The sequence below is a fragment of the Amblyraja radiata genome, chromosome 34 (genome assembly GCF_010909765.2).
Source record: "Amblyraja radiata isolate CabotCenter1 chromosome 34, sAmbRad1.1.pri, whole genome shotgun sequence".
Taxonomy (NCBI): domain Eukaryota; kingdom Metazoa; phylum Chordata; class Chondrichthyes; order Rajiformes; family Rajidae; genus Amblyraja; species Amblyraja radiata.
The window spans coordinates 17519448-17546652 of NC_045989.1; the positions used below are offsets into that span (position 1 = coordinate 17519448).

Here is a 27205-nt window from a genome sequence, read left to right on the forward strand (position 1 = left end):
GTAATGCACCTCCCCAAGCATGAGACCATAAAACCATAAGATTTAGATCATTTGGCCCATTGACCCATTGCTCGGTCATTCGATCATGGCTAATCTATTTTACCCTCTCAACCCCATTCTCCTGCCTTGGCCCCGTAACCTTTGATAGCCTTACTAAGCAGGAATCTATCAATCTCCACTGCCATCTATGGCAAAGAATTCCACAGATTTGTCACCCTCCCGCTAAAACAAATTCTTCAAATAAAGCTCTTCTAGAGTCTTATTGTACTCTACCATTACTGGAAACATCCTCTCCATATTCACTCTATCTAGGCCTAGGTATGGAAAGTTGAGAGCATGGGCCAGAGCCAACCTCATCCCCAACACCCGATCAAAAAGATCTACCTTCCGCACTAATCAGAGGGAGGAGGGGGATTCTTGCCGTACTCTTTTCCTCTCAATCCCGATAGTTGGCGGAGGCAGGTGGGTTAAGATTCCTACAGCCATCCCAGATGACAATGTTGGACAGAATCAAGTCTATGTTGTTCTGCAAAGCTCAGCTCTTCACTGGATCAAACACTTTGAACAAAATCCCCAGTCAGCAGCCCGGCACATGAGCCAGATAATCACAGCTTGTTGGCCATTACAATGCGTGGAATACAAATCACTTCCTCTTATTGCGATTTTATCCTCAGTAAAGTGAAGGGGGAAGAAAAGTTCATCCTCAGAACGAAACAGCTGCCAAGTGCAGTTTTCTCCCCAGAGGGAAAGCTAGAGATTGTTCAATTGCTGGTGTGAATGAATGAAAGGACAAAGATTAAAACAATACAAAACGCACAGGCTAATAAGTGATCGTGTCAAAATGTACTTCTGGGTGAGCTGGAAATCCCCAAACCTAATTAAGCCAGAAATACTTAACGACATTGTGCTCTGGTTGTGACCTTTAATGGCAGTACTCTGTTCAATGGACAAAGGCTTTGTGACCTGAGCCCAATATAAATCAAGTTGAATTAAAAACAGGGGCTATCATTTCAATTGATAAAATCTATGTTGCACACACTCCCTTGATTTGGTACGGTGACCATATTGTTTCCCGATGAGTCCAGAACATATTTACCTGCCCAAGGAGTTGGGCTGATGGACTGATGGTATCAGGTATCCTAGGTGGTGGTGAAGCAAAAGGTACGTTCTCTGCATGTGAGCAAGCGTGTAGGGAGCCTCCAACCAACACCAAACGACCAACGCAGAATCCATGCACGCCCGACATTGTTCCAGCTGCAAGCACTGCCAGGGCTCTGCCACCCTAGCCTCATAACGTGCTATAACTATATTCTTACCTACCTTGCATTTATTTATGCAATTTAAAACTGCTAAAATACAGGCAACTATATTGCCACAGTGCAGAAACTACATTGTCCATGCTGGTTGCTCTGTTCACAAGCAGTGCAGCTCTGGATAATGTTTAGAAGACATACTCACCACCGGGAAGAAAACCATTTAATTTAGCCACAGGTTTAAGGGCATCGATTCACACAAGAATTGGACTCTCAGCTCATGCTTTCTTTGGCTTTCACAGTGGAATCGCCAGTGGTGCCCAGGTAGTGGTTCCTTAATTCCCTATTTTCCACTTGAGCCCTGACACAGGCGAGTTAATGACCAGGGTTATATTTGCTCATTGATGGCATGTAATGACACCATGACATCTACACTCATTCTTATTTAAATCAGGAACATAGAATGTAAGGAGGTCACTAGGTTTTGTCACACACACTAAATGCAATTTCCGTCCTGTTCGCAGGTTTCGCTTTGAAAGGATACAAAAATATAATCATCCATGTATCGCTTCTTGAGATTATCGACAATGCCATCTTCAGTGATCTTCGAGAGAAGCACCATGTCATCCACTCCACTCTGCTTGACATTGTGACTTTGCCAGTGATACCGGTAGTGGCCTTTACTCCCCTGTAAAAAGAAAAGGTTTGCACATTAGCTATTGGCAGTGGGGCGACACAGTGGTACAGCAGTGGAATTGCTGCCTTACAGCACCAGAGACTTGGGTTTGATCCTGACCACTGGTGCTGTCTGAATGGGGTTTGTACTTCTCCCTGTGACCACATGGGTTTTCTCCAGGTGCTCCGGTTTCCTCTCACACTCCGAAGACGTACAGATATGTAGGTTCATTGGCTTTGGTAAAGATTGTAAATTGTTCCTAGTGTGCAGGATAGTGTTGGTGTACGGAGCGATCGCTGGTCGGCGCAGACTTGGTGGGCCGAAGGGCCTGTTTCTAAAAGCTAAAAGATAACTTAAAAAAAACTAAAACAGTAGAGAATTTAAGTTTCACAATCGTATAGGACAGGTTTAGGTTGAGGGGGATATGGGCCAAATGCAGGTAGGCGGGGCTAGTGTGGATGGGGCAATGTTGGTCAGTCTGGGCAAGTTTAGACGTAGGGCCTGTCCCCATGTTGTATGACTCGATGAATTCATTTGCATTGGTCTCGTCTCACTATATTTATATCCATCAGCATTTACTTCCACTTATTTGGCTTTTGCTACTTATTCAGCTGGCCCTTCCTGTCTCTCTGCTGTAACTTTCAATGTACTCAATCTCCATTTTTAAAGCCTCAGTTTTAACATCAGAAGGTTCTTGCAGCTTCTCGTTCAGTAAATATTTTAGATGTTAACCACTAAGTCAATAAAGCTTTTCCTGATATCTAGTTCAATGATGCGTCTCAGTAGTTTAATCCTATAAACAAATTATATTAAGACTTGTATTTCCAAAAATATACCAAAAATATACACACATCTGATAATGAGTGCATTAAGATAATATTATTCTTATACTCTAATGAAAAAATATGCTTGTGATTTTTAAAATTCATTTCCCAGGATCTGGAGGTCACTGGGAAGTCCAGTATTAATGTCCATTCCCACTTGCCCTTGTGAAGGCAGTGGTGAACTGACCTGCTGTAGTCCCTCTGATGCAGGTTCCCCCACAGTGGTGTTTGGGAGGGAACTCCAGGATTTAGACCCAGCCCGCAATATTTTTAAAGAGTCAAAAATCAAGATTGTTTTATTGCCATATACGATACGATAAACCTTTATTCATCCACGGAGGGAAATTGGTCTGCCGACAGTCACAACACACAAGGTACACAGAAACTTGAAATTAAACATGAAAACAAAAAGAAAATGACAAGCGACTTTTGGCAGGCTGCCGTGTGCACAGTGCCTCCACTGGAATAAATGAACAAACAAGCAAATGAACAAATGACTTATCCGCTGGGCAGAGTGCCCCCCTCCCCCCCACCCCACACTGGGTCCCCCTTTGTTCTCCCACCGTCCCCCCATGCCGGGTCCTCCATTATTCTTCATGGTGGTCCCCCAGGCCGGTTCCCAATTGTCTTCACCTCAACGATCGCGAGGCCCCACCGCCACCGAGGCTCCCTTTGCCACCGAGGCCCACGTTGCCGCCGAGGCTCCTGCTGCCGCTGCCACCGCCGAGTCTCCCACCGCCACCGCTGAGGCTCCCATCACCGCCACCGCTGAGGTTCCCATCACCGCCACCACTGAGGTTCCTTCGGCCCAGACAGGCCTCGCCACCCGGCTTCACCGCTGGCCCCTGATAGGCCTGTGGGACGAGTTGGGCCTACCGGTCCTTGGTTGTCGTGCTGGTCGACGGGGGCGCGGTTGTTCGGCGGGTGGATAGTGTCCGCGCGGCTTTCCCGGGACACTCCTGCCACGCTTGCGACTCCCCGCGACACAGGGTGCCTGGACATATGCCCCAGATAGTTCCCTTCTACACACACACACACACACACACAACAAACAATAATCAATAAACAAACAATAATAGTGCAAAAAGACAAGACCAGGGCCCCCAAGTCCACGTAGTTCAGAGACCGACTCAGAATACTGGTGACATGCAAGGGACGGTATCCAAGGGTATCTGTGGTGTTCATTTTATTCTTCCCCGTGGCTGCCCCTCATATTTACCACTGTCTGGTTAAAGAATCCTGAATTCCCTATGTGGTTTGGATATTCACTGTTCTAGACATCTTCATTAAACGCAGTCAGTCACATGCCAGCTATAGTCACTCTGCCAACAATGTGGAAATATACAATGTTAAAAATGTGAAATATGTCTCGCACAACAAACCATGCCCCTCCCTTATGCTGAAGGCCGTATTAATACATTTGAATATGATAAACAAAGGAAGTAGTTCATACAACAATTTGGCAATGCCAAAACAGAACGAGTGTGCCAACTTTATACATAATGATTTATCTTAAAAAATACTTTTTTTCATGAACTGCTAAAACTTTAAAAAAAACCTAATTGAGTATAAATGTAACTGCCCTCATTGGAGACCTTCAGAACATCAGTCTATCTTTTATTGGACCTTACTAGACTTTATCTTGCACTAAACGTTATTCCCTTTATCCTGTATCTGTACACTGCGGACAGCTTGTTGTAATTATGTAGTCTTTTTTCGCTTGATAACATGCAAGATAAAACGCTTTTCACTGTACCTTGGTACACATGACAATAAACTATAAAGGGCCTGTCCCATGAGCATGCGACTGCATGCGGCGAGCGCGACCTAACGTGGGCGCTTGAGCCATACGGCCTCGCGGGCGGTCCCACTTCGATCGCCGGAGCCGTATGGAGTTGTGCGGAGCTGGTCCCGACATCACGCGGGGCTCCGACAAACTGACACTGTCCAAAAATTCCGCGCGGCAACGGCCTGCCATCCCGCAGCCGCATTGAGGCCGTACGCACCGCCTCGACGGGCGTGCGCAGCGTCTCGACGCCTTACGCAGCGTCTTGACGCCGTACGCAGCATCTTGACGGCGTACGCCTAGCGCGAACTTCCCGCGGACTTCGCTCGAACTTCACGTCAACTCGTACGGGATCACTCGACCTCCGCGCGGCCCCCGCTTCCGGTTTGGTTGCGCTTGCCGCATGCAGTCGCATGCTCGTGGGACAGGCCCTTAAACTAAATAGACAGAGGAAAGCTGAAGTGAAAGAATCATTTAAATTTACTCTCCACAAACAGGAGATCTGATCCATCAAATCATGCTCACACTCCACCCCCCTCAAGCCTGCCCCGCCATTGTCAGGCCTTATCTCTTCAATACTAATTCCCTCCAACCTGAACTTGAAAATTTGTGTCTCTACCTCCTTAACTACTCCCAGTGATCCAGCCTCCGCAACTCAATGGGTGGAGGATTCCAAAGATTCACCACCCTCTTGCAAGAAGTGAGTGGTGAATCTCTGGAGCCTGCGTCCTTGCAGTTGGGTTAGGAGAGGTCAAGAGCCCCACATCGAAACTAATACAATTTGTAACAATTTGAAACTAATACAATTTCATAAAGACATTGAAATATGTGACATTAGTACAGTGAAGCATCATTTTATGTGAGTTTGTCAGTTTGTTAGTGCGAAGGACATGTTTGCCCATTTGTAAATCCAAAAACATGGCAAAACTAGATATAAATGTGGATTAAGTAAAGATGTATTCAGATCGATATATTTATATGATATAAAAAGCTGAAGTAACTCAGCAGGTCTGGAGAAAAAGAATAGGTGAATGTTTTGGGGTCGAGACCCTTCTTCAGTCTGAAGAAGACCCGAAATGTCACACATGGTTTAAACCAGCATCTGCAGTTCCTTCCTACACATATATTTTATATCTCTTTACTGAGAATAACGATAATTTATTATTGTGTTACATTTATTGTGCTGGTAAAACTGCTACATGTAACAGTTTCATTGTTTGGATTCTGGTGCATATGACAATTAAATATTCTTGACTCTTGATGTCTGTGCAATGGTTATGTGCCAATGCCTGAAATCTCCACTCCATCTAGCTCAACAGTGCAGAAAATCATGCTCCTCAATGTAGGAGCCTTTAGTTTACTTTCTCAAGTAGATGATGGAGACCAACATCCTCTAAAGACCAAAAACTTCAGAAGGTAGACCCTAGTTTCACCTCCAGTCCCTATCGTGACCTGCTGCATTGCAGAAGCTGCTCTCGAGATGGCTGGTTCAGCCCTTCAATAGAGTTAGAACTTACATTTGAGTGATTTTACTCTGATGAGTTACTTACAGTTACCTAACTGATCATTTAATTTAATAAGAAGGTACAGTTATTAAAATCTATGGAGCGATTTCGCTCCATAGATGCTGCTGCACCCGCTGAGTTTCTCCAGCATTTTTGTGTACCTTCGATTTTCCCGCATCTGCAGTTCCTTCTTAAACACAGTTATTAAAATGTCTTGTCCACCATCACCACAACACAAACTATGAACAAGCGTTTAGAGTATTGGAGCCATCCAGCATGAAAACAGGCCCATCGGCCCACCCTGTCCATGCTGGCTATTGGCATATCTAGTCCCATTTCCTTCCATTCGATCCAGAACTCTCTTAAACTCTTCCTGTCCATAAATCTGTACAAATGTCTTTTGAAAGTCGTGGTACTTTTAAACTCGATAGCATTTAATCAAAGTCTCCTTTATTTTACAGAGTAAGCCTGTACTCCCTGCATCACCTTTTCCCAATCTTTATAAGTTTGTAATATCCAAGGAATTTCCAGAACAAATAGATCCACAGCCACTCAGCTGCTTTTGAAAATTCCTTTCCCATATAAGGAGAACAGGGAGCCAATGCTGTGGCAAAGGAAATAGTCATGTTTTTGATTTAATCGGAGTCTGCATATTCCAGTGAAAACCAATGCAAAGGGCCAGGCTGTTTGGGTACAACGTTTCCTCCATCAAGTACTGCGAACACACTCAGCAGAATATGAGTAATGCTTCGACACAGCACTAATGAAAATGCAGTCTCATTAAACCACTGACCTTTTCCCCCTTCATAAACTGAGAGGAAACCAGTTTAAAAAACTCCCTCGAATCAAACTTAATTAAAATCAGATGCCTTTGTTCAAATACGAATCTCACTGGAGTTCCCAGGGGTAGTAGTGTTCTTTAGATATTTGCCTTGTACACAATGAAGCCATATTGCCACAAGGTGAGAGGCCAGGCAAATATATCTTTCATTATGGGGAGTGTTCACATGGGGAAGTAGCATGATTAAAATTAAAAGAATCCAAAGCCAAGGGATACTGTAGTTCAAAAAAATAAGGCACAAAGTGGTGGAGTAACTCTGCAGGTCAGGCAACATCTTGATTAGTACGGGTGTCAGGGGTTATGGGAGAATGAGGTTAGCAGGGAGAGACAGATCAGCTATAATTGAATGGCGGAGTAGACTTGATGGGCCGAATGGCATAATTCTTCTCCTATCACTTATGACCTTATAACATCTCTGTAGAACAGGTGATAACAAAGAACCGCAGGTTTATATCAAAGAAAGACACAAAGTGCTGGAGTAACTCAGTGGGTTAGGCAGCATCCCTGGAGAACATGGATAGGCGACCTCTCGGGTTGGGATATTTCAGTTGGGACATCTGGGAGTTGCATATTTTTTACAAAAACATCGTTGAGACACCAATTTTAATTCAACTGTACTCTCACCCGATTCATTTTCTCCTGCCCCCCCCTCTTCATCCCTTGACAACTATTAAAGTAAATGAAAGTGTCTTTTGTATTGGTTACGTCCGTCCGCAGTTGAAATGGAGTTTAATGTAGCAAAGCAGCAGCCACATGAGGGGGAGGAACAGGAAGCAAAGGCTGGGGTAATGTTGAGGAGCAGATGAGTGGTGGCGCTTCTTGCGGAGCAGTGTAAACTCTCAGAATTCAGAATATAAAACAATATTTAAAGAAAATCAGCCTTTTCAGTTCAAAACTTTTAACTTGCAAAATATTCCAAATTGTAACAAGTTTTCCGTTGCTACAAGATTAGTTCTCAAAGCTCAATTTTTCTCATTTATCATTGTCATTGGGGCTCCAAAGACTCTTTGTTCACTCTGCAATCTCCCCATTGTATTCTTCCCTTCCTATGAAGGCATCTTCCCATGAAGGCTTGGATACAGTTCCAAGACTATCACCTTCCCAGCATGATGTGGAGAAGATGATCATTTATACATGAGTTCAAGTGGCAAATCATCAAATGGCCTTGCCGATTAAGTCCCAACATACATCCTCACTCAGAGAAGTCCTTCAATGTTTATAGTGGTTGGTGGTTTAAGCCAACGGTAGCTCCCAGCTAATATTATTATAGAATAAAAGAAACATTTAAAGACTTGCATTATTGGAGGGTCTTCTAGTGGTGAACCTAAACAACCACTTTAACACGGGGCAGCCTTTTTTTATAGATCATGAAAAATAGAAGACTATGTCATTTCCTTATTTACATATAATGAGGGAATGGCCCATAGCAGCAGTATCCAATGTCCAATGTGTCTCAATAAACAAGTTGCTTATTGTATCTGTGTCTGAGCGTGCTTGTGCTTTTGACAATAGAAACATAGAAACATAGAAAATAGGTGCAGGAGTAGGCCATTCGACCCTTCGAGCCTGCACCGCCATTCGATATGAGCATGGCTGATCATCCAACTCAGTATCCTGTACCTGCCTTCTCTCCATACCCCCTGATCCCTTTAGCCACAAGGGCCACATCTAACTCCCTCTTAAATATAGCCAATGAACTGGCCTCAACTACCTTCTGTGGCAGAGAATTCCACAGATTCACCACTCTCTGTGTAAAAAATGATTTTCTCATCTTGGTCCTAAAATACTTCCCTCTTATCCTTAAACTGTGACCCCTAGTTCTGGACTTCCCCAACATCGGGAATAATCTTCCTGCATCTAGCCTGTCCAACCCCTTAAGAATTTTGTAAGTTTCTATAAGATCCCCAATAAACCATGACAAGACATAATTTGGATTTCATGTACTGAAATCAGTGAAGAGGTGGGAAGTGATGGTCACAAAAGCGGCGCAGCATTAAGAGTTGCCGCCTTACAGCGCCTGAGACCCGGGTTCAATCCTGACTGTGGGTGCTGTCTGTATGGAGTTTGTACGTTCCTCTTACAACTGCGTGGGTTTTCTCCAGGTGCTCCTATTTCCTCCCACATTCCAAAGACGTGCAAGTTTGCAGTTTAATTTGCTTCTGTAAATTGCCCCTAATGTGTAGGGTACAAAAGAGGGATAACATATAACTAGGGTATGGGTGATCGATGGTTGGCATGGACTTGGGCCGAAGGGCCCGTTTCCATGCTGTATCTCTAAACTAAACAATCTAAACAAGTGCCCTATTATCACTGAGTGAGTCATAGCTGATGCGGTATCCACCCTGTGATTCTTGGAGAATGGCAATTCCTTTGCATTGCTCGTGTCCATATCCTTCTTGATTGTAGCCTTGGGAGAGTGGTAACTCCCCTCCTCCTTGCCCAGGGCCCCAACTCACATCAAAGACACTGAGCAACTCTGCCCAGCCTTCGGGCGGTCTTCTGGATGGGACACAAAATCCCTTGGCCACTTTGTATGGAAGCAAGAGATTCTTATGCTCCAACCTGACTAACTCTCTTACATGTGTATGAAGGAACTGCAGATGCTGGTTTAAATTGAAGATTCCAGCGACACAAAATGTTGGAGTAACTCAGCGGGACAGACTGAAGAAGGATCTCGACCCGAAACATCATTTATTTCTCCTCTCCAGAGATGCTGCCTGTCTCGCTGAGTTACTCCAGCATTCTGTGTCTAACATTCTTAGCAACCACTCACCACTATAATCAGGCTGTATAGTTATTTCCTTCAGTGCTCTCTGTTCAATCAACTGGATTCTGGCTGTTTGGTTTCATAGCAGCAACTGCATTTCAAAAACACTTGTGTAGAAAGGAACTGCAGAGACTGGTATATTCCAAAGATAGACACAAAGTGCTGGAGTAACTCAGCGGGACAAGCAGGATGCTGTGTTACTCCAGCACTTTGTGTCTATCTTTCAAAGTGCTGGAGTAACAGTTCAGAGAATTTTATTTGAAATTACGTTACACCTCTCTGAATATAGAAAGGGAAACATGAGATGTGTGAGGGATTATTTCATAACGATGGGAAGATAGGTAAAATCAGTTGTACTTAATGTTAAAATGGAGAGACAAGTGCTGAGGCAGTGCACTTTGCCGAGTCTGTGTTAAGGAGGAATGCACCAGGACTGACAACAAGTGGACTGAAGCACAAGCAAAACATTAGAACTTCAAAGTATAGCGCTTCTTGCAATGTTATGTCAGTGTATCTAATTTTATCCTACCAGGAATTCCACTGCCTCTTCAATTTCTTTGCCAAAACGTGAGCCCAGCATTTTATTCCTTCACATGTAATTTTTTAACTCTAACAGTGCACACTTTCATACATAGATACATAGACAATAGGTGCAGGAGTAGACCATTCGGCCCTTCGAGCCATTCAATGTGATCATGGCTGATCATGCACAATCAGTACCTCGTTCCTGCTTTTTCCCCATATCCCTTGATTCCGCTAGCCCAAAGAGCTCTATCTAACTCTCTTTTGAATGCATCCAGTGAATCGGCCTCCACTGCCTTCTGAGGCAGAGAATTCCACAAATTCACAACTCTCTGTGTGAAAAAGGTTTTCCTCATCTCAGTTCTAAATGGCCTACCCCTTATTCTTAAACTGTGGCCCCTGGTTCTGGACTCCCCCAACAATTTTACCAAGTAGCATTGCTAGTCCACCACCAGCCAATAGTTACAAGGTTTTATTGCCACAAAGTTTGAAGTCTTGGGTTAGAAATTCACCTTTGAGTACCTTTACTAATTGTGTAAGAGAGTAAGTATTAAGCACTGGTTACACCCCAACACAATCTTTGTTTACAGTGAAGTAGGAATGGAAAACCAGGAGATAAGTACAATGAGGCAAGAGATAATTGTGCAGCCATTTAACAGGAGTGATCAATGCTAAATTTCTACATCTTATTGTTCGTAATCAGAATCATATTGCTAAGGCCACCTATCATGCCCTAACAAAATGCAGTATTGACAAGTCAATTCAAGTCATCGAGTTCATTGTGACGTGCACAAGCACGGTGAGGTAAAGGCATGATGAAAATCTTGATTGTAGCAACATCACATGCACACGGACAACACCCAAAAATATAAATTATACCTAAATCATGCATTAATCTCATTCCATAAGATGGTGAAAAAAAGATTGTGCACAAAAAAAAACAAGCCATCAGTGCAAAAATGCACAATTAGGAAACAAGTCCATGATAGTGCAAGATGTGGTCCACAGCATTCCATCACCAAGGTAGGCAAAGGTTGGGCAGATCTGTTCAAGAACCCGACAGTTGTGGTAAAGTAACTGTCCCTGAACCTGGAGGTGTGACATTTCAGGTGTCTGTACCTCCTGCCTGAGGGTTGCAGTGAGAAGAGGACATGGCCCGGATGCTGTGGATCCTTGAAGGTAGATGCCTGCCTTCATGAGGCAGTGCCTCTTGTAAATGTTTCCTTTGGAGTGGAGTACTATGCCAGTGATGGACTAGGCCAAATCCGCCCCTCTCTGAACTCCTCGCACATTACAAAAGATTGTAGATTGAGTAAGTTAATTAGCCACTATAAATTACACCTAATAATTTGGTGAATAATAGAATCTGGGGGGAGTTGATAGGAATGTGGGGTGCAAAAATAGGATTAATGTAAATGGCCAGCATTGTTACAGTGGGCTGAAGGGCCATTTTCTGTGCTGTACAACTCAATAGCAATTATTTTAATTTTGAATCTCCCCTCCTTCCCAATTTATTTCTCACACCAGGGCTGATCACCCTGCGGTGGGCCTGCCTCGACTGAGGGTGTCTTGTGATAGAAGGCCGAAACACCCAGTGATGTTGAGGTACACAACTGAAGATGTGTCTGATTGGTAGCAAAATCACCTAGTGATCACCCCCAAGAATACCGGGTGTCAGTTGTGGTGAAGAACCTTAGGGATTGTAACATCCAGTCCTACTAATCAATATCTCTTCCCAAGAAGGCATGCGATTTCCTCCTTCAACTTTAATTTAATTCCCATTTGAAAACTACTCTTGAATCCAGTCTCACCACTAGAACCACATCCAATTAGTTCTGAAGGTAGGGGTGGTAGCAATTATCAGTGAGCCTTGCACTGTCTTTATTCTCAAGAGATTATTTAACTGTGGAGCGATCCCACATCTTCATCTTACCCTGAAACATTTCCGTTTTGTTTGTGGTCAAATTTGCATGCCGGCACCATATTTTGCTGACACTACATTTTTGCGCATTAAATGATGCCACTGGGAATGAGCTGCGATTAATCATTAAAGTAGGTTTTAAATTGTACAACAAACAATAAGCATCACCAGTGCAACGAGCCCGACAATCTGTGTAGGAAGGAACTGGATATGCTGGTTTACACCGAAGTTATACACAAAAAGCTGGAGTAACTCAGCGGGTCAGGTAGAGTTGCTCTGGAGAAAAGGAATAGGTGACGTTTCGGGTCACATCTTACACTCTTGCATGAAAGTACTGGGATGCATATTGGTGCGTACTGGTGATGCACAAAGGGGAAGATGGGACAATCATTCTTAAGGGGACAGGGGAGGGGTGGAACGGAGGGAAGGGTAGGGAGCAGCGAAAGGGGAAGGGGTGACCTGCCTCTAATTGCGTGCGCGATAATAAAAGTTAGAACTGATGCGGAAAGGATGCATTAAAGAGAAGACGCACAATTCCTAAGTCAAGGCTATTTCCAAGGCCTTATGGAAAATCTGAGGTTATGTCTCTGCGTCCCTGTCTGTGGCGTCAAAACGAACGTACTATCTAACGTAAATGAACCCAGCCTTCAAGATACTTAGAGTTGAGTCCGAGCAAGCTGGCTCCTGAAAGTGGGATTTTGGACATTAAACACCATGTGCATAGAGTAATACAACATGGAAACAGGCCCTTCAGCCCAACCTGGGCCATACCAGCCAACATGTCCCAGCTCCCGCCTGCCCACATTTGGCCCATATCCCTCCAAACCTGTCCTATCCATGTACCTCCCTGATGTTTATACGTTGGGCTAGTCCCTACCTCAACTATCACCTCTGTACTGCTGAGTTTGAAGTAGGTGTTCAAAGGGAGAGTGGAGAATTGGGAGGGTGCGCGGAGTGAAAAGAAGAAATACCGTCGGACAGAGTGCAACAAAAAATGTGCATCCTGCTACATAATACAGTGACCCACGACATAGGTCAGTAGCAGTGCGAGAGTGGACAAATAGTAATCCACTGGACAAGACATTAAGCATGGAGTCAGAGTCTTACAGACACCATAGAGACAGCACCCATAGTCAGGATCGAACCATCGCGCCACTGTGCCACCCCTCCCTTGTTTTATTTTCGACGTCTACTTTCCTTGTACCTGGCAATGCAATAATGTGAGGGTGTTGGTTCCATGCAATGTTGTTTGTTAGGGAGTTCCTACCAGCTCAACACAAAAACTGAGTTAATCTGGGGTGTTTGACCCAGACATGTTGCCTGTTGCAACAAGCGCACCATGCCAATGCAAGGGACTCTACCCTGCACAAGACTGGAGGTTCATTTGCCTGCAGAACATGAAGAATTAATACATAGCAACACTGCAGCTGTGAAAGTTGCTTTGTAAATGCAAACCTCTTCCAAAAGGTGAAGAAATCAAAGCTTCATATAGCCATCAATAACCACTACAAGCTTTTGCTTTTAAACAGGAAAGTGTAAGCAGAGTGCGGGAATTTACAAAACACCTAAAGCACTCGTAAAAGGATTAAGCGGCAAAAATCGTTGGCTTCAGCTCAAAAAGAGCAATCAGTAGGAGAAATTTCCGGATAAGAGGCTGTTGCTGGAATCTAACGGTCCTGCTTCTAAGACTGGTCCAAAAGAGTTAGGACGTCACATTACAGCTGTACAAGATGTTGGTGAGACAGCACCTGGAACATGGAGGCAGTGCAGTTCTATTTGCCATTTTGTAGTAAGTACATGATTAAGGTCAAGAGTGTGCAGAAAGGATCCACTAGGATGTTGCCAGAATTGGAGTGTTTGAATTAATAGGCTGGGATAAAAAGGATAGGCTGGGGCTGTTTTTCCACAAGTGAAGGAGGGTGACATGTGACCTTACAGAAGTTTACTAAATTATGGAAGGCGTAGGTAAGTGGATGGTTACTGACTTTATCCCTGGGTAGGGGAGTCTAAAACTAAAGGGCATAGGATTAAGGTGAGAGGGGAAAGATTTGAATGTGACACGAGGGTCCGTTTTTTCGTACAAAGAGTGGTGGATATATGGAACGAGCTGCCAGAGGAAGTGGTAGAGGCAGATAGAATTATAGTGTTTGACATACATTTGGCCAAGTTCATGGATAGGAAGGGTTTAGAGGGATACAGGTCACATGCAGGCAAATGGGACTTGCTCAAGAAGGTACCGTGGTCAGCACAAACAAGTTGGGCCAAAGGGCCTGCTTCTATGATACTGAAGACCAAATTCTCTGTGGTGGCAGTGGCTTGTTGCTCTTCCATCTTCACTGATGTGTGGGTCACTCACTGTCAAAGCAAACTTGCTGGATCGGCTTAGAGTGGCAGCCTACGTCACCCAACCAGTTTGGTTGTAGATGCAGCGTGGAAATAGGCTCTTCGGCCCACCAAGTCTGTGCCGACCAGCGGTCCCTGCACACTAACACTATCCTACACACACTAGGGGCAATGTACAATTTAACAAAGCCAATTGACCTACACAGTTGTATGTCTCTGTAGTGTGGGAGGAAACCTGAGCACCCGGAGAAAACCCACGCAGGTCACGGGGAGAACGTACAAACTCTGTTTCGTACCCGGGTCTCTGGCACTGTAAGATAGCAACTCCACCACTGTGTCACTGAGCTGCCCCAGTAGTGGGGTAGCAACTGGGACATGATCATTGCCAGTTACAGCCACATTCCAGGGAGGTACAGTATCATAAACGTCAAACCTTGCTTAATTTGACTGTTTTGGAAGCAAAAGGGAAATGTGGTTAATTGTAACTGATTGATTTTCCCAAACATTATGGCATGGTGGTGTTCATATAAAATTAGAAAATTGGTCCAGGAGTAGGCCATTCGGCCCTTCGAGCCTGCACCGCCATTCAATATGATCATGGCTGATCATCCAACTCAGTATCCTGTACCTGCCTTCTCTCCATACCCCCTGATCCCTTTAGCCACAAGGGCCACATCTAACTCCCTCTTAAATATAGCCAATGAACTGGCCTCAACTACCTTCTGTGGCAGATAATTCCAGAGATTCACCACTCTGTGTGAGAAATGTTTTCCTCATCTCGGTCCTAAAAGATTTCCCCCTTATCCTTAAACAGTGACCCCTTGTTCTGGACTTCCCCAACATCGGGAGCAATCTTCCTGCATCTAGCCTGTCCAACCCCTTAAGAATTTTGTAAGTTTCTATAAGATCCCCCCTCAATCTTCTAAATTCTAGCGAGTACAAGCCGAGTCTATCCAGTCTTTCTTCATATGAAAGTCCTGACATCCCAGGAATCATTCTGGTGAACCTTCTCTGTACTCCCTCTATGGCAAGAATGTCTTTCAATTAAAAGACTATTCTGCCTAAAGTTGAATCAAATTGGCAATTTTAGAATTAAACTACCTCTCTGCCCATCTTCAATTGCTTGAGGGTAAAACAAATCTACCTTGTTGCAAAATTTAAGAGATTTAAAAGAAGAAACTTAAAAACGTAAGAGATTTGCCTCAGCCATTCCCGAACACAAGTTGAATTAAGGAACGCATGAAATGCAAAAAACAGGTAAGAAATTCCCAGCTCAAATAAATATTAGATGAGCTTGATTGCACATGAGGTGAGAGACTGTTGCTGGCATCCACTCTTCAACAGAGGGCTTCACATGCAGGAAGAGAGATGAAGGTGGGGATATTAAATTATTGCAACCCAGAGGTATAAATTCTCTGTGTCAATCTCAAGAATAGTTGAAAGCGAATGAAAGCAGGAAGCAGGGGAATATTAAACCAAGGGACTACAATGAAAATGTGTGAACAGTTACTGCATTATTTTCAGAATTTATTTTTAAAGAAGTACAGAGATTTTGTTATATTAGCAATTGCAAATCAGCTCCAAGCTGCAATTGGTTGAGAATGAGGAGTTTGTGTACAACAGATGGGTGTTACCCCAACCCCACCCTGGCAACATCACCTTCTATTTTAAGCTCAGCAGTAATAGGGCACAAAATGGGACACACTCACTCTGGTATCGCAGCTCCTCCTCCTCCTCCTCCTCCGATTCCTGCGTATTGTGTACACAGAAGCAAAGCGCAAAGTTCCGAAACATTGCGGACGCCCCACAGTCTCATAAACATAACCAAGCATAACAGTAAACAGTACGAACACAGCAGCGCAATGATGCAGCTGGTAGAGCTGTGGTCTCGCAACTCCACTGACCCGGGTTTAATCGTGACTACTGATGCGACTCGTACAAAGTCTGCACATTCTCCCTGTGACAGCATGGGTTTCCTCTGGAGGCTCTGGTCCCCCCCCCCCCACTCCCACCCATATCCCCAAATTATAGGTCAGTAAATTAACTGACAACTGTAAATTGTGCCTAGTATGTAAATGTGTGGTAGTCTGAAGAAGGGTCTCGACCCGAAACCTCACCCATTCCTTCTCTCCAGAGATGCAGCCTTCGATTTAAACCAGCATCTGCAGTACTTTCCTACACATCTCTTCCACCACAGATATCTTCCTTCTCATTCAAAATATAATGCTTCAGACAAAGCATATGGTTTTAGTTTAGTTTAGTTTAGAGATACAGCGCAGAAACAGGCTCTTTGGCCCACCGGGTCCGCGCCATCCAGCAATCCTACACACACTATGGACAATAGTTTTACATTTACCAAGCCAATTTACCTACATACCTGTACGCCTTTGGAGTGTGAGAGGAAACCGAAGATCTCGGAGAAAACACACGCAGGCCACGGGGAGAACGTACAAACTCCGTACAGACACCACCCGTAGTCGGGATCGAACTCGGGTCTCCGGCGCTGCAAGCGCTATAAGGCTGCAACTCTACTGCTGACATCCTGGCATTTATTGCGTTTTTATTGAAAAATGGTCATAGCATACCATGGAGTAACTGATCACTTCACAGGAAAGTGCTTAAAAGGCACATCTCAAATCGTGGGAGTACAGATGAATTCACTGACCTTATACTCCCAAGGAAGAATTCAATTTCTGCGTAGCACAGTTAAAGATAAGGTTACAACACTATTGTGCCAAATCTTTGATGTGTGCTCCTGTTGAATTACTACAACATTTGAAAGACAGGAATTATTGAATTTACTCTCAGTGTGCAAAAGAGATGGCCAGTGTTAGAAAGACTTACATTAAAGGAAAAAGTCTTATGAGGGCAACACCGAATGCAGCCATGTTTTAAAAATAACAATAAATATGATACGGCGTCAGTGCTGGCAGCAATTAAATATTCAGCAAGAGAATTCTGGGGTTCAGTATGTCTATAATCTATGAATCAGAATATTTATATGCAAATATTTCATGAAATAAACAATTTGAGCTAACATCAAGCTCCTTTTTAAGGTGAAAGGGGAAAGGGGAAAAATTTAATCGGAACCTGAGGGGCAATATTTTCACACAGAGAGTGGTGGGGATATGGAACTTTGATGCCAGTGGATGTAGTTGAGGCAGGTACTATAACAATATTTAAAATACATTTTGACAGTCACCTGGATAGGATAGATTTAGAGGGACATGGGACAAACGCAGTCTGGTGGGACTAGCGTAGATGAGGTATCTTGGGTCAACATGGGCAAGTTGGGCCGAAAGGCCTTTTTCCGTGCTGTATGACACCATGACTGGAGTCCCTGACTTTGTGCTCCCTTGTACATTCTCAAGATTACATCATTACCAGACACATAAGGGACATTGTTTCAGTGTACGGCACATTGTAGAAAATCCATTGTCAGGAAATGATGTCAGGCAAATACATTATACATTGCGGCCAAATGAGTAAGATTCACATGATCATATTAGAATATAAATGGAGTAACAAGCTAGACACTGCCAATAATTTTTTTGTCTGTTATTTCCCACTAGTCTAAGATGCCTCTTCCAACAAGTGTTTTCGATACATGGAGACAGCGTTTCCATGCGCAGCACGGTGGCGCAGCGGTAGAGCTACTGCCCTACAGCGCCAGAGATCCTGGTTCGATCCTGACCACGGGCACTTGCCGGTATGGAGTTTATATTCTCCCTAAGGCATGCGTCATAACCTCTACCTTCCCATCAGTGCCTCCACTTGCTGTCCCACTGCTCTGGTTTCCATCCCCCTCCCCCCTTCCCCCCAACTCCAGTTTAACTCGCCAGAGTTGGGGCGGCACACTAGTGCAGCGTTAGAGGTGCTGCCTTAGAAACATAGAAAATAGGTGCAGGAGTAGGCCATTCGGCCCTTCGAGCCTGCACCGCCATTCAATATGATCATGACTGATCATCCAACTCAGTATCCCATCCCTGCCTTCTCTCCATACCCCCTGATCCCTTTAGCCACAAGGGCCACATCTAACTCCCTCTTAAATATAGCCACTGAACTGTGGCCTCAACTACCTTCTGTGGCAGAGAATTCCACAGATTCATCACTCTCTGTGTAAAAAATGATTTTCTCATCTCGGTCCTAAAAGACTTACCTCTTATCCTTAAACTGTGACCCCTAGTTCTGGAATTCCCCAACATCTGGAATAATCTTCCTGCATCTAGCCTGTCCAACCTCTTAAGAATTTTGTAAGTTTCTATAAGATTCCCCCCTCAATCTTCTAAATTCTAGCGAGTACAAGCCGAGTCTATCCAGTCTTTCTTCATATGAAAGTCCTGCCATCCCAGGAATCAGTCTGGTGAACCTTCTCTGTACTCCCTCTATGGCAAGAATGTCTTTCCTCAGATTACAATGCCAGAGACCCAGGATCGATCCTGACTATGGGTGCTTGAATGTACGGAGTTTGTACGTTCTCCCTGTGACCTGCGTGGGCTTGGCCCGAGATCTTTGGTTTCTTTCACATTCCAAAGACGTACAGGTTTGTGGGTTAATTTGCTTGGTATTAATGTAAAATTGTCCCTAGTGTGTGTGTACGGTAGTGTTAATGTGCGGGGATCGCTGGTCAGTGCGGACTCGGTGGGCCGAAGGGCCTGTTTCCACGTTGTATCTCTAAACTAAACTAAACAAAACATCTATAACAAAATCTAGGTGAATCACACAATATAAAACAATGGGCTGTGATTCATTTTCAGAAAAACATTTTGGTGAGAGAAAAAAAAAGTACTAAGTCCCTGTATTTAAAGAATATACCAGTCAAACAGTCAGCTAGACCATAATAAGCAAGTCAGAACATTACACAGTTTAGCTCATAGTACCGTATGTATATAGGACAATAGATTTTTTTAGATCAATTTTTAAATTTCTATAACTAGGCCTCAGTTCTATTGGAAGTTCTAATTTCATTTTATTGCTGATACAGATACTATTAAATTTACAGAAATATACAAGTATTGGAATTAAAGAGAGTCGTCTGCAACATGAACTGTTTACTGAAACACGACCTTGCTCCTTCTGTTGGTAGCAGCATGTACATTTATATTACTCTGTTGAAAGTTTTTCTTGACAAAACCCCTAGAATACACCTGTTTGTCAATTTGGAGAAGAAAACTGTTGTGCCAGATACAACGCAGCACCGATGTGGCTACACACACACACACACATCATAAGTATGAAACGTGAAACTTGTGTATCTTCTATTGATTCAACCAAGAAACATGTCCCAAATGGGCAATCATGTTACATGCCACCAGAGATTTATTTTTCAGTTCCATTATCAACAAACAAAATGTTATTTCTTGAATCAAATCCAAATAGTTTCCTTTGAAGGTGCCTATATTTTCCTTCAGATTATTGCCTGGCAGTACATATGGCCAGCCTAAACCTGCAGCTCTTTAGTAAAGAGCAGGGGCTAGCACCTCCACTGCTTTCTTTGAAACATCAGTGCCATTCCTTTTTACATTGTGCTGAAATTCTGTAATATTATCTGTCCCTCACTCCATTAACTGTGTAACCAAAAGTAATCTCTTATATCATTCCGGAGACGGATCAGTTTGGTGAGGGGGAGGAATTGCCGCTGAGCATTTAATACATTTTAAATATTGTTTCCATTCTTGACACTGGGAGCTTCAAGGTCATTCTGCTAACTGTGTGCAGATTTACTAGATAGGTGCAAAGTGGCTCCCTGCCAGAAACTTCTAAACCACTGGTCCCCAAAACTTTTAAAGAACCTTAAACAAAAACGAATATTTGTTTTATTTCTGAGTGGTCCACGTGATATTTATCACATTTCTTACATATTTTCTGTAAGCTACCCTCTGAATAAACAGTCCTCCTAACTTTGTGTCAGATATTCCGTAATGCTAGAAATAAGAGATTCTGCAGCATTAGACAAAACATTGTGGTTCTATTCTCCTTTGAAATTCTTTCTCTCCGATAAAAAATAACAGTGCGGTTCCTTACAAGGGGTAACATATCAGATGTGCAGCCATGAGTGTGTTTGCAATGCTGGACATATAGCCCAGTAATGAAAGACAGGCTTGTTTCACCTCACAGGGAAATGACTAGCACTTTTTTCATTTAAACCACCGTAATCAGTTCCTCATTTTGTTCCTTACTGTAGCCTACAACTCCATGCACAGATCTAAAACTCTATTGCTTTAAACACCCCAAAACCAAGCTATGGTCCCAAGTTTAAAAAAAATTGTTCAACTCAGTTATAATTCTTGCAGCATTTGGATCCTGAAAGCAGGCTTGATCTAAAATGTTGCTTGCCCATGTTCTCCAGAGATGCTGCCTGACCTGCTGAGTTACTCCAGCAATTTTGTGTCCTTTTTTTCCCAAAGGGATTCGAGTGTGCTTGTTTGACATGTGCAACTGATATGAACTGAAACAATTAAATTCTTTCTTGCTGCAGCTTCACAGCCACATAAGACCCTGTGATGCATCAGTCAGTATGTTCTCCACTCTCCACCTGTAAACATTCGATGGAGTACTCAACGTCATGTCGAATCTCCTAAGATTTCTGTGGAAATAGAAGTGCTGATGGACTTTCTTTGTGACTGTATCAATGTGCTGGGCCCAGAGCAGATCATCAGAGATGTACATGAAGATTGTTGTACTGGCACCATTCAACCAGATTATTGATCTCCCTACTGTATTCTGACTCGTCATTACCTGTTATTTGTGAAACAATGGTGGTATCAGCAAATTCTAAGATGCCGTTGGAGCTGAATCTGGCTACACAGTTATGGGTGAAGGGAGAGTAGAGCAGGGGACTGAGCACACAACCTGAGATGCCCCTGTTCTGATCGCCAGCAAGGAGCAGATGTTGTTGCCAAATCATACTGATTGGGGTCTGGTGATGAAGAAGTCAAGGATCAGTTGCATGGGGATGAGAAGAGACCCAGTTCACAGAGTTTGACCAAGGGTTTGTAAGTGACAATAGCCAAACTGTAGTTGATGAACAAAAGCCTGATGTACATGTTCCTGTGTCAAAGTGGTCTAGCACAGATTGGCGAGCCAGTTAGATCGCATCTGCTGTCGATCTGTTGAGGCGGCAGGCAAATTGTAGTGAGTCCAGATCATTACTAAAGCAGGAGTCGATTTGCATCATAACCAACCTCTCAAAGCACTCCATCAAGATGCAATTGGATGTGGGTGCTACTGGTCAATAGTTGTTGTGGCATGTCTCCTTGCTCCTCTTGGCCACCAGTGTATATCCAATCCATGGTATCTCTCCAAGTGTCTTTTAAACGTACTGGCCGCAACCACGTCCTCTGGCAGCTCGTTCCATATATCCACCACCCTCTGAGTGTAAATGTCGCCTCTCAGGTTCCTTTTAAATCTTTCCCCTCTCACCATAAACCAATGTCCTCATGATTTTATACACCTCTATAAGATGTTGTTCTCCCTTTTGATATCTCCTGCACAATTTGAGCAGAAGACACACGTCACATAGGAAAATGCAGAATGAAGAGACTGTTTCAGCTGGTGGAACACATGGCCAGTTTGTATTAAAATTCATCACAACTGATTTGCGTTCCCAAGTCAAAACCTACGGACAGCAAGGAAGATTGTAGTAAAACACAAGCGCAGCGGATGAGTGCATTCAAAATGGGTTTGCTCACAAGTTTAAACTGTTTATTATAAAGATGATTGGTAGAATGATCTTCTGGTAATAGCAAGCAAGACGTTCAGGCATTTCTTGGTGCAGTGCTACAAGGGCAAAAACTGTGCCTCAGTCTTGCCCTGAAAACTACAGACATTATTATTTCCACATCCACACTGACCATTACTTGGGGAAAGTGCCAATTAACTGAAGCCCACATCACAACCCTTGGCTGACTTACAAATTCAAATACTCCTCCACCAGGTATGTACCTGAACACTGGAGGATCATTTGACGTTCCACCAACATCACCGTTCTCTTACATGTTGCCATCATCACCATCTCCAAGATCCCCCTGTCTACGACTTTCCTCAGGGCTATACCGTTCACTGTGAAAATCCTACCCTGGTTTGACTTCATGCCGTGTTCAATTCCTAGTCCACATTGAGTGTAAGAGGGTGTAGCAATTAACCTTGCGCCATGAGCCATGTTGCAGAATAATCAGCCAAAACCCTCTGATCTTGATCACAGTCCAATGACTCCTGGGAAAATGTTATAATGTTTGATACTCATGCTTGCCAATATGTATTCAGTTAGTCGCAAAGGCAGCAGCACTAACAGCTCCTAGTAATTAATTCATGGAATAAATGCTACAGTACACAATGTAGACTTATCAGGACTGTCACAATGCCAGATAAAGTGCACCAAGGCCAAGGATGCTGATGGTGCAAATTTATCCCACATCCCTCTCCAAGCAACCAGCAAAAATGTTGACTGAAATGACAATATTTTCCATAAACTGTTACTCATACTGCAAAATCACCATATACAGAAGACAGTGACTTCAGATACAATGCAGAACCAGGCCCTTCGGCCACAGAGTCCAAAGCAATCACCCCGTACACTAGCACCATCCTACACATTAGGGGCAACTTTACTGATGCCAATTAGCCTACAAACCTGTACATCTTTGGAGTATGAAAGGAAACCGGGGAAAACACACAAGGACACAGGGAGAATGTACAAACTGTGTACAGAGAGCACCTGGTGTCATGATTGAATACGGGTTTCTGATGCTGTAAGGCAGCAGCTCTACCGCTGCACCACTGTGCCGCCCTTGTCCCCATGAACAAAAGGGTTGTTTCTCCGTATAGATTGACTTGTACTAAAACTATAACCTGTTGTACTACCTGATCAGCCAAGCAAAATATCCCAAAACAACACTCAAGCCAGAGGACTGTTCCTGGTATCGCAGACTAACATTACCCATCCACTAACAAGACATGTCAACTAGTCTTGTATCTTATTATTTGTTGTACTGAGATTGTTGTGCCAGCAAATACAGTGGACAATGACTACATTTCAAAAGTAATTAATTGGATGTGAAGCACTTTCAGAGTGTACTGCATTTGTAAAAGATTTCTGCTTGGCTTATCAGGGCGTACAACAGCTTATTGTTTTAGTACAAGTGCAATGATACAGAGGAAACAAGCCTTTTGTTCACGGAGACACGAGAGACTGCAGATGCTGGAATCTTGAGCAAAAGCCAGTGTTGGAGGAGCTCAGCGGGCAAGGCAGCATCTTCTATAGATGGACAGACATGGGTTGGGACTCTTTGTTCAGGGCAGTGATCTATGCAGTAACTCAAGGTGACCACTATTAGGTTCCTATCGGTTACACCTTTCCAAGAACTCTACCTTGGGAAGAAAGTAGTAAAGGTCCAGTTGGCTTCCTTAAATTTTCACCAGTCTTATGGTTATTTGCTTCTCACCAGAGCGACTGCAACCTTTAACAACCTCAATGTTACATTGGAATGCCAGAATCTTTCACTCAAAACCTCTTCATCTTTCTTCTCATTTGCTTGAGCAATTTCGCTTCCTATTTCGATATTTTGCTTGAGGCTTCAGACAAATAAATGGCAGGAGTTCTGTAGGACACACCCTCGGGCCTTTTGACTGGTGATTGTCGCATAATTTACATAGCCACAAAAATTACATTTGCAATAGTCTCGGCGAAGCTGTTACTAAATCAAGGAGATAATATCCTGGAAGGGACATCTTAATTATGATTTACATGGAGGGGTTACTCTCTAGAGCATGAACAACAACCTTGACCCCACTCAGAGAATGGGGATTAAGCAGTCAGACATAGATGTGCACTTGGTCACGTCTTGAGATTCCTTAAAACTTCTGTTCTATAAATAGTGATTCAGATTTAGTTTTCACGTCGTGCAATGCAATAAACAAAAATCTAAATCCTCATCTTTCAGAGTAAATGAAGGGGTTGCAACTGTAAATGGAAGTAAAGGTTTTCAAACCAGGTTTTCTACAGCTGCTGCCTGATCAGCTGTGTTTCCAATATTTTCTGTTTTCATCTCAACTTTCAGACAGGGTAGCACAGTGGTATAGCCTGTAGAGCTTCTATCTCACAACGTGAGACTCGTGTTCGATCCTGATCTTGGGTGCTGTCTATGTGGAATTTGCACATTCTCCTTGAGTTTCCTCTGGATGCTCTGATTTCCTCCCACATCCCAAAGACCTGGATGTTTGCAAGTTAATAAGCTTCTGAAAATTGCCTCTACTGTGTTGGGAGTGGATGAGAAAATGGGATAATGTAGAACTTGTATAAACAGGTGATTAATGGTCGGATGTAGTCAATAGGTCGAAGGGCTTATTTCTATGCTGCATCTTTAAACATGGGCTTCTATACAGATCCAAAGAATAAAAGCTTTAAAAGCAGTAAACCTTCCAAAGAGGTCAAATTATTAATGACCAAAGAATCTGTTTTATGTGCTATTCATTTTGAGATAAACATTGGCCAGGATGTAAGGAATATTTCCCCGGCTCTTATTTACATTAATGCCATGGGAACTTTTAAATTGCCTTCAGAGTTAACGATGTCTATCTTTAAATTTGCATCTGATAAACAGTATTTCCAGCAATGTGGCACCTCCTCAGTATTAATCTGAAGTATCAGTCGGGACTCCCACTTGTAGTGTTTCTGGAGTGGGACTCTTACCCACAAACTTTTGAGTTTACCAACCAAGATAGAGCTGACATTGGAAACCAATATTGAGGCCATCCATTAATGATGTTGAGCACCATTATAATAACTCCCTCCCTCTCTCCCCGACTCCCGTGCTCCCCTACTCTAGTTGTCCTGCTAGTCCCACTGTTCGCATCCTTGTATACCTACGTTATCAGCACTTCCCCAGCAAATAATGGACCAGTACGTACACCCTTCCTTGGTCATCTGATACCAGCCCTGCTTTGTTCTGGCCTTTTCTTACCTCCAGTTCACTTTCCCCTACTTTCAATCTGAAGAAAGGTCCCGACCTGAAACGTCACCCATCTCTTTTCTCCAGTGATGCTGCCTGACTCGCTGAGTTACTCCAGCACTTTGTGCCTATCTTCGGTATAAACCAGCATCTGCAGTTCCTTTCTACACATTACAACAACTCATGTTGATAGATAAAGTATCATTTTTACTTTGCATTCAATACAATTTTTCATGAAAATATGTAATCTAAAAAGTATTTTAAAAAGCCCAAAGATTGTTTAAAAATTCTCAATTGGTAACAAATTCAATCTCTCATATATATATTGCATGATTTACCCAGAATCTGTGATTTATTTGTATTCCAAAATTCATGAATTGTAACTTAAATTATTGTAAAAATAACTCAACATTTCTTCATTGAGTGCATGATTAAACTTATCAAATGGAATAATTTTATGAGAACTTTATTGACATCCGTATAACCCAAAGCACTTACAGCTTACAAGGTAACTTTGCAAGTATGAATGCCATGGTAAAATCGTAAATGCTTAAACCAATGCTTACGAAGCAAGGACCCACAAATAGCAACGCAATAACGAACAGTTATTAGTTTCTGTTTCATAGGTTGAGAAATAAATATTGGTCAGATCAGTGGTGGGAGATGAGGGGTCGATGGCGGAACACACACTGGTGTGGGTTTAAACCCCCTAATCCTCAAAACATTCCAAAGAATCATCCAAGGAGGCAGGCATAGTATAAAAGAGTGTCCAAAAATGGATACTCTTTGCCAGCCTGAATATTCTCCCAGAGTTGCTGAAATGCATACCTTAATTTTGTAACTCCAGGGCTAATCAAGCAGAGCAGAAATAGTATTAAAATGATCATTATAATAACAATGTTTAGGAAGATACTGCAAATGCTGGAAAATCGAAGGTAGACAAAAATGCTGGAGAAACTCAGCGGGTGAGGCAGCATCTATGGAGCGAAGGGTCTGATGAAGGGTCATTTCGGGTCTGTCATTTCAGGTCGAGGATCTGAAGAAAGGTCTCGACCCGAAACGTTGACTATTTCCTTCGCTCCATAGATGCTGCCTCACCCGCTGAGTTTCTGCAGCATTTTTGTCCACCGTTATAATGACAATAGTCATCAAAATCATACAGGACAATATTCTCAATCATGCGCGTCTAATGCAAGAGGTATGTCCATTTGTAGGTCCTTCACACTTCCATGAAGTGAGACAACATGGTAAAGTGCAGTGGGTGGGGAGGAGGTACACCAGGGGAAACACTCCACTCTGCAAAACTTAGTGCAGTGAGATTCCTCTCTTCTCAACTCTGTTCTCAGGAACAGTTGTTTTCCGAAAGTCATAACTACTCTTAACTCACACATGCACTGACTTCACGGCCCAACACCCGGACTTCCATCTACTCCATCCACGTACTGAAATTTGGAACTGTAATATGTATTGTAATTGTAATTTAAAATATTTTTTAAATAATTTTTAATATTTTAATATAACTTTAAAAATCTGCCTAAGAATACTACCTATTCATCCTTCACCGTTTTGCCTTTATAGATATGTATATAGCGCCGCAGAATTGTGCACCTATCCCCCCCCCTTGTTTTGTTTTCTGTTTCTTGTTTTTTGTACTAAATTATATGTATGCACTGAGTACGAGATGCTTTTAATCTCATTGTACATGTATAGTGACAATAAATGGCATATCTATCTATATCTATCTATCTTTTAAGCCGACACAAATGTTTGGATAGCATGAATATTGGCTTTTATATTCAAGATTTCTTCTTCTTCAAA

At 43.1% G+C, this 27205-nt stretch overlaps 1 protein-coding gene across 2 annotated transcripts in view; it reads right to left on the reverse strand.

Moving 5' to 3' along the window:
- The window catches only part of myo1e (myosin IE), a 106953-nt gene that overhangs the window by 68280 nt on the left and 11468 nt on the right, over window positions 1–27205 (reverse strand). For both annotated transcript variants that reach the window (XM_033050259.1, XM_033050258.1), the window contains exon 2: window positions 1798–1941. In XM_033050259.1, coding sequence (XP_032906150.1) covers window positions 1798–1941 — 144 coding nt within the window. The remainder of the gene's footprint in view (window positions 1–1797; window positions 1942–27205) is intronic.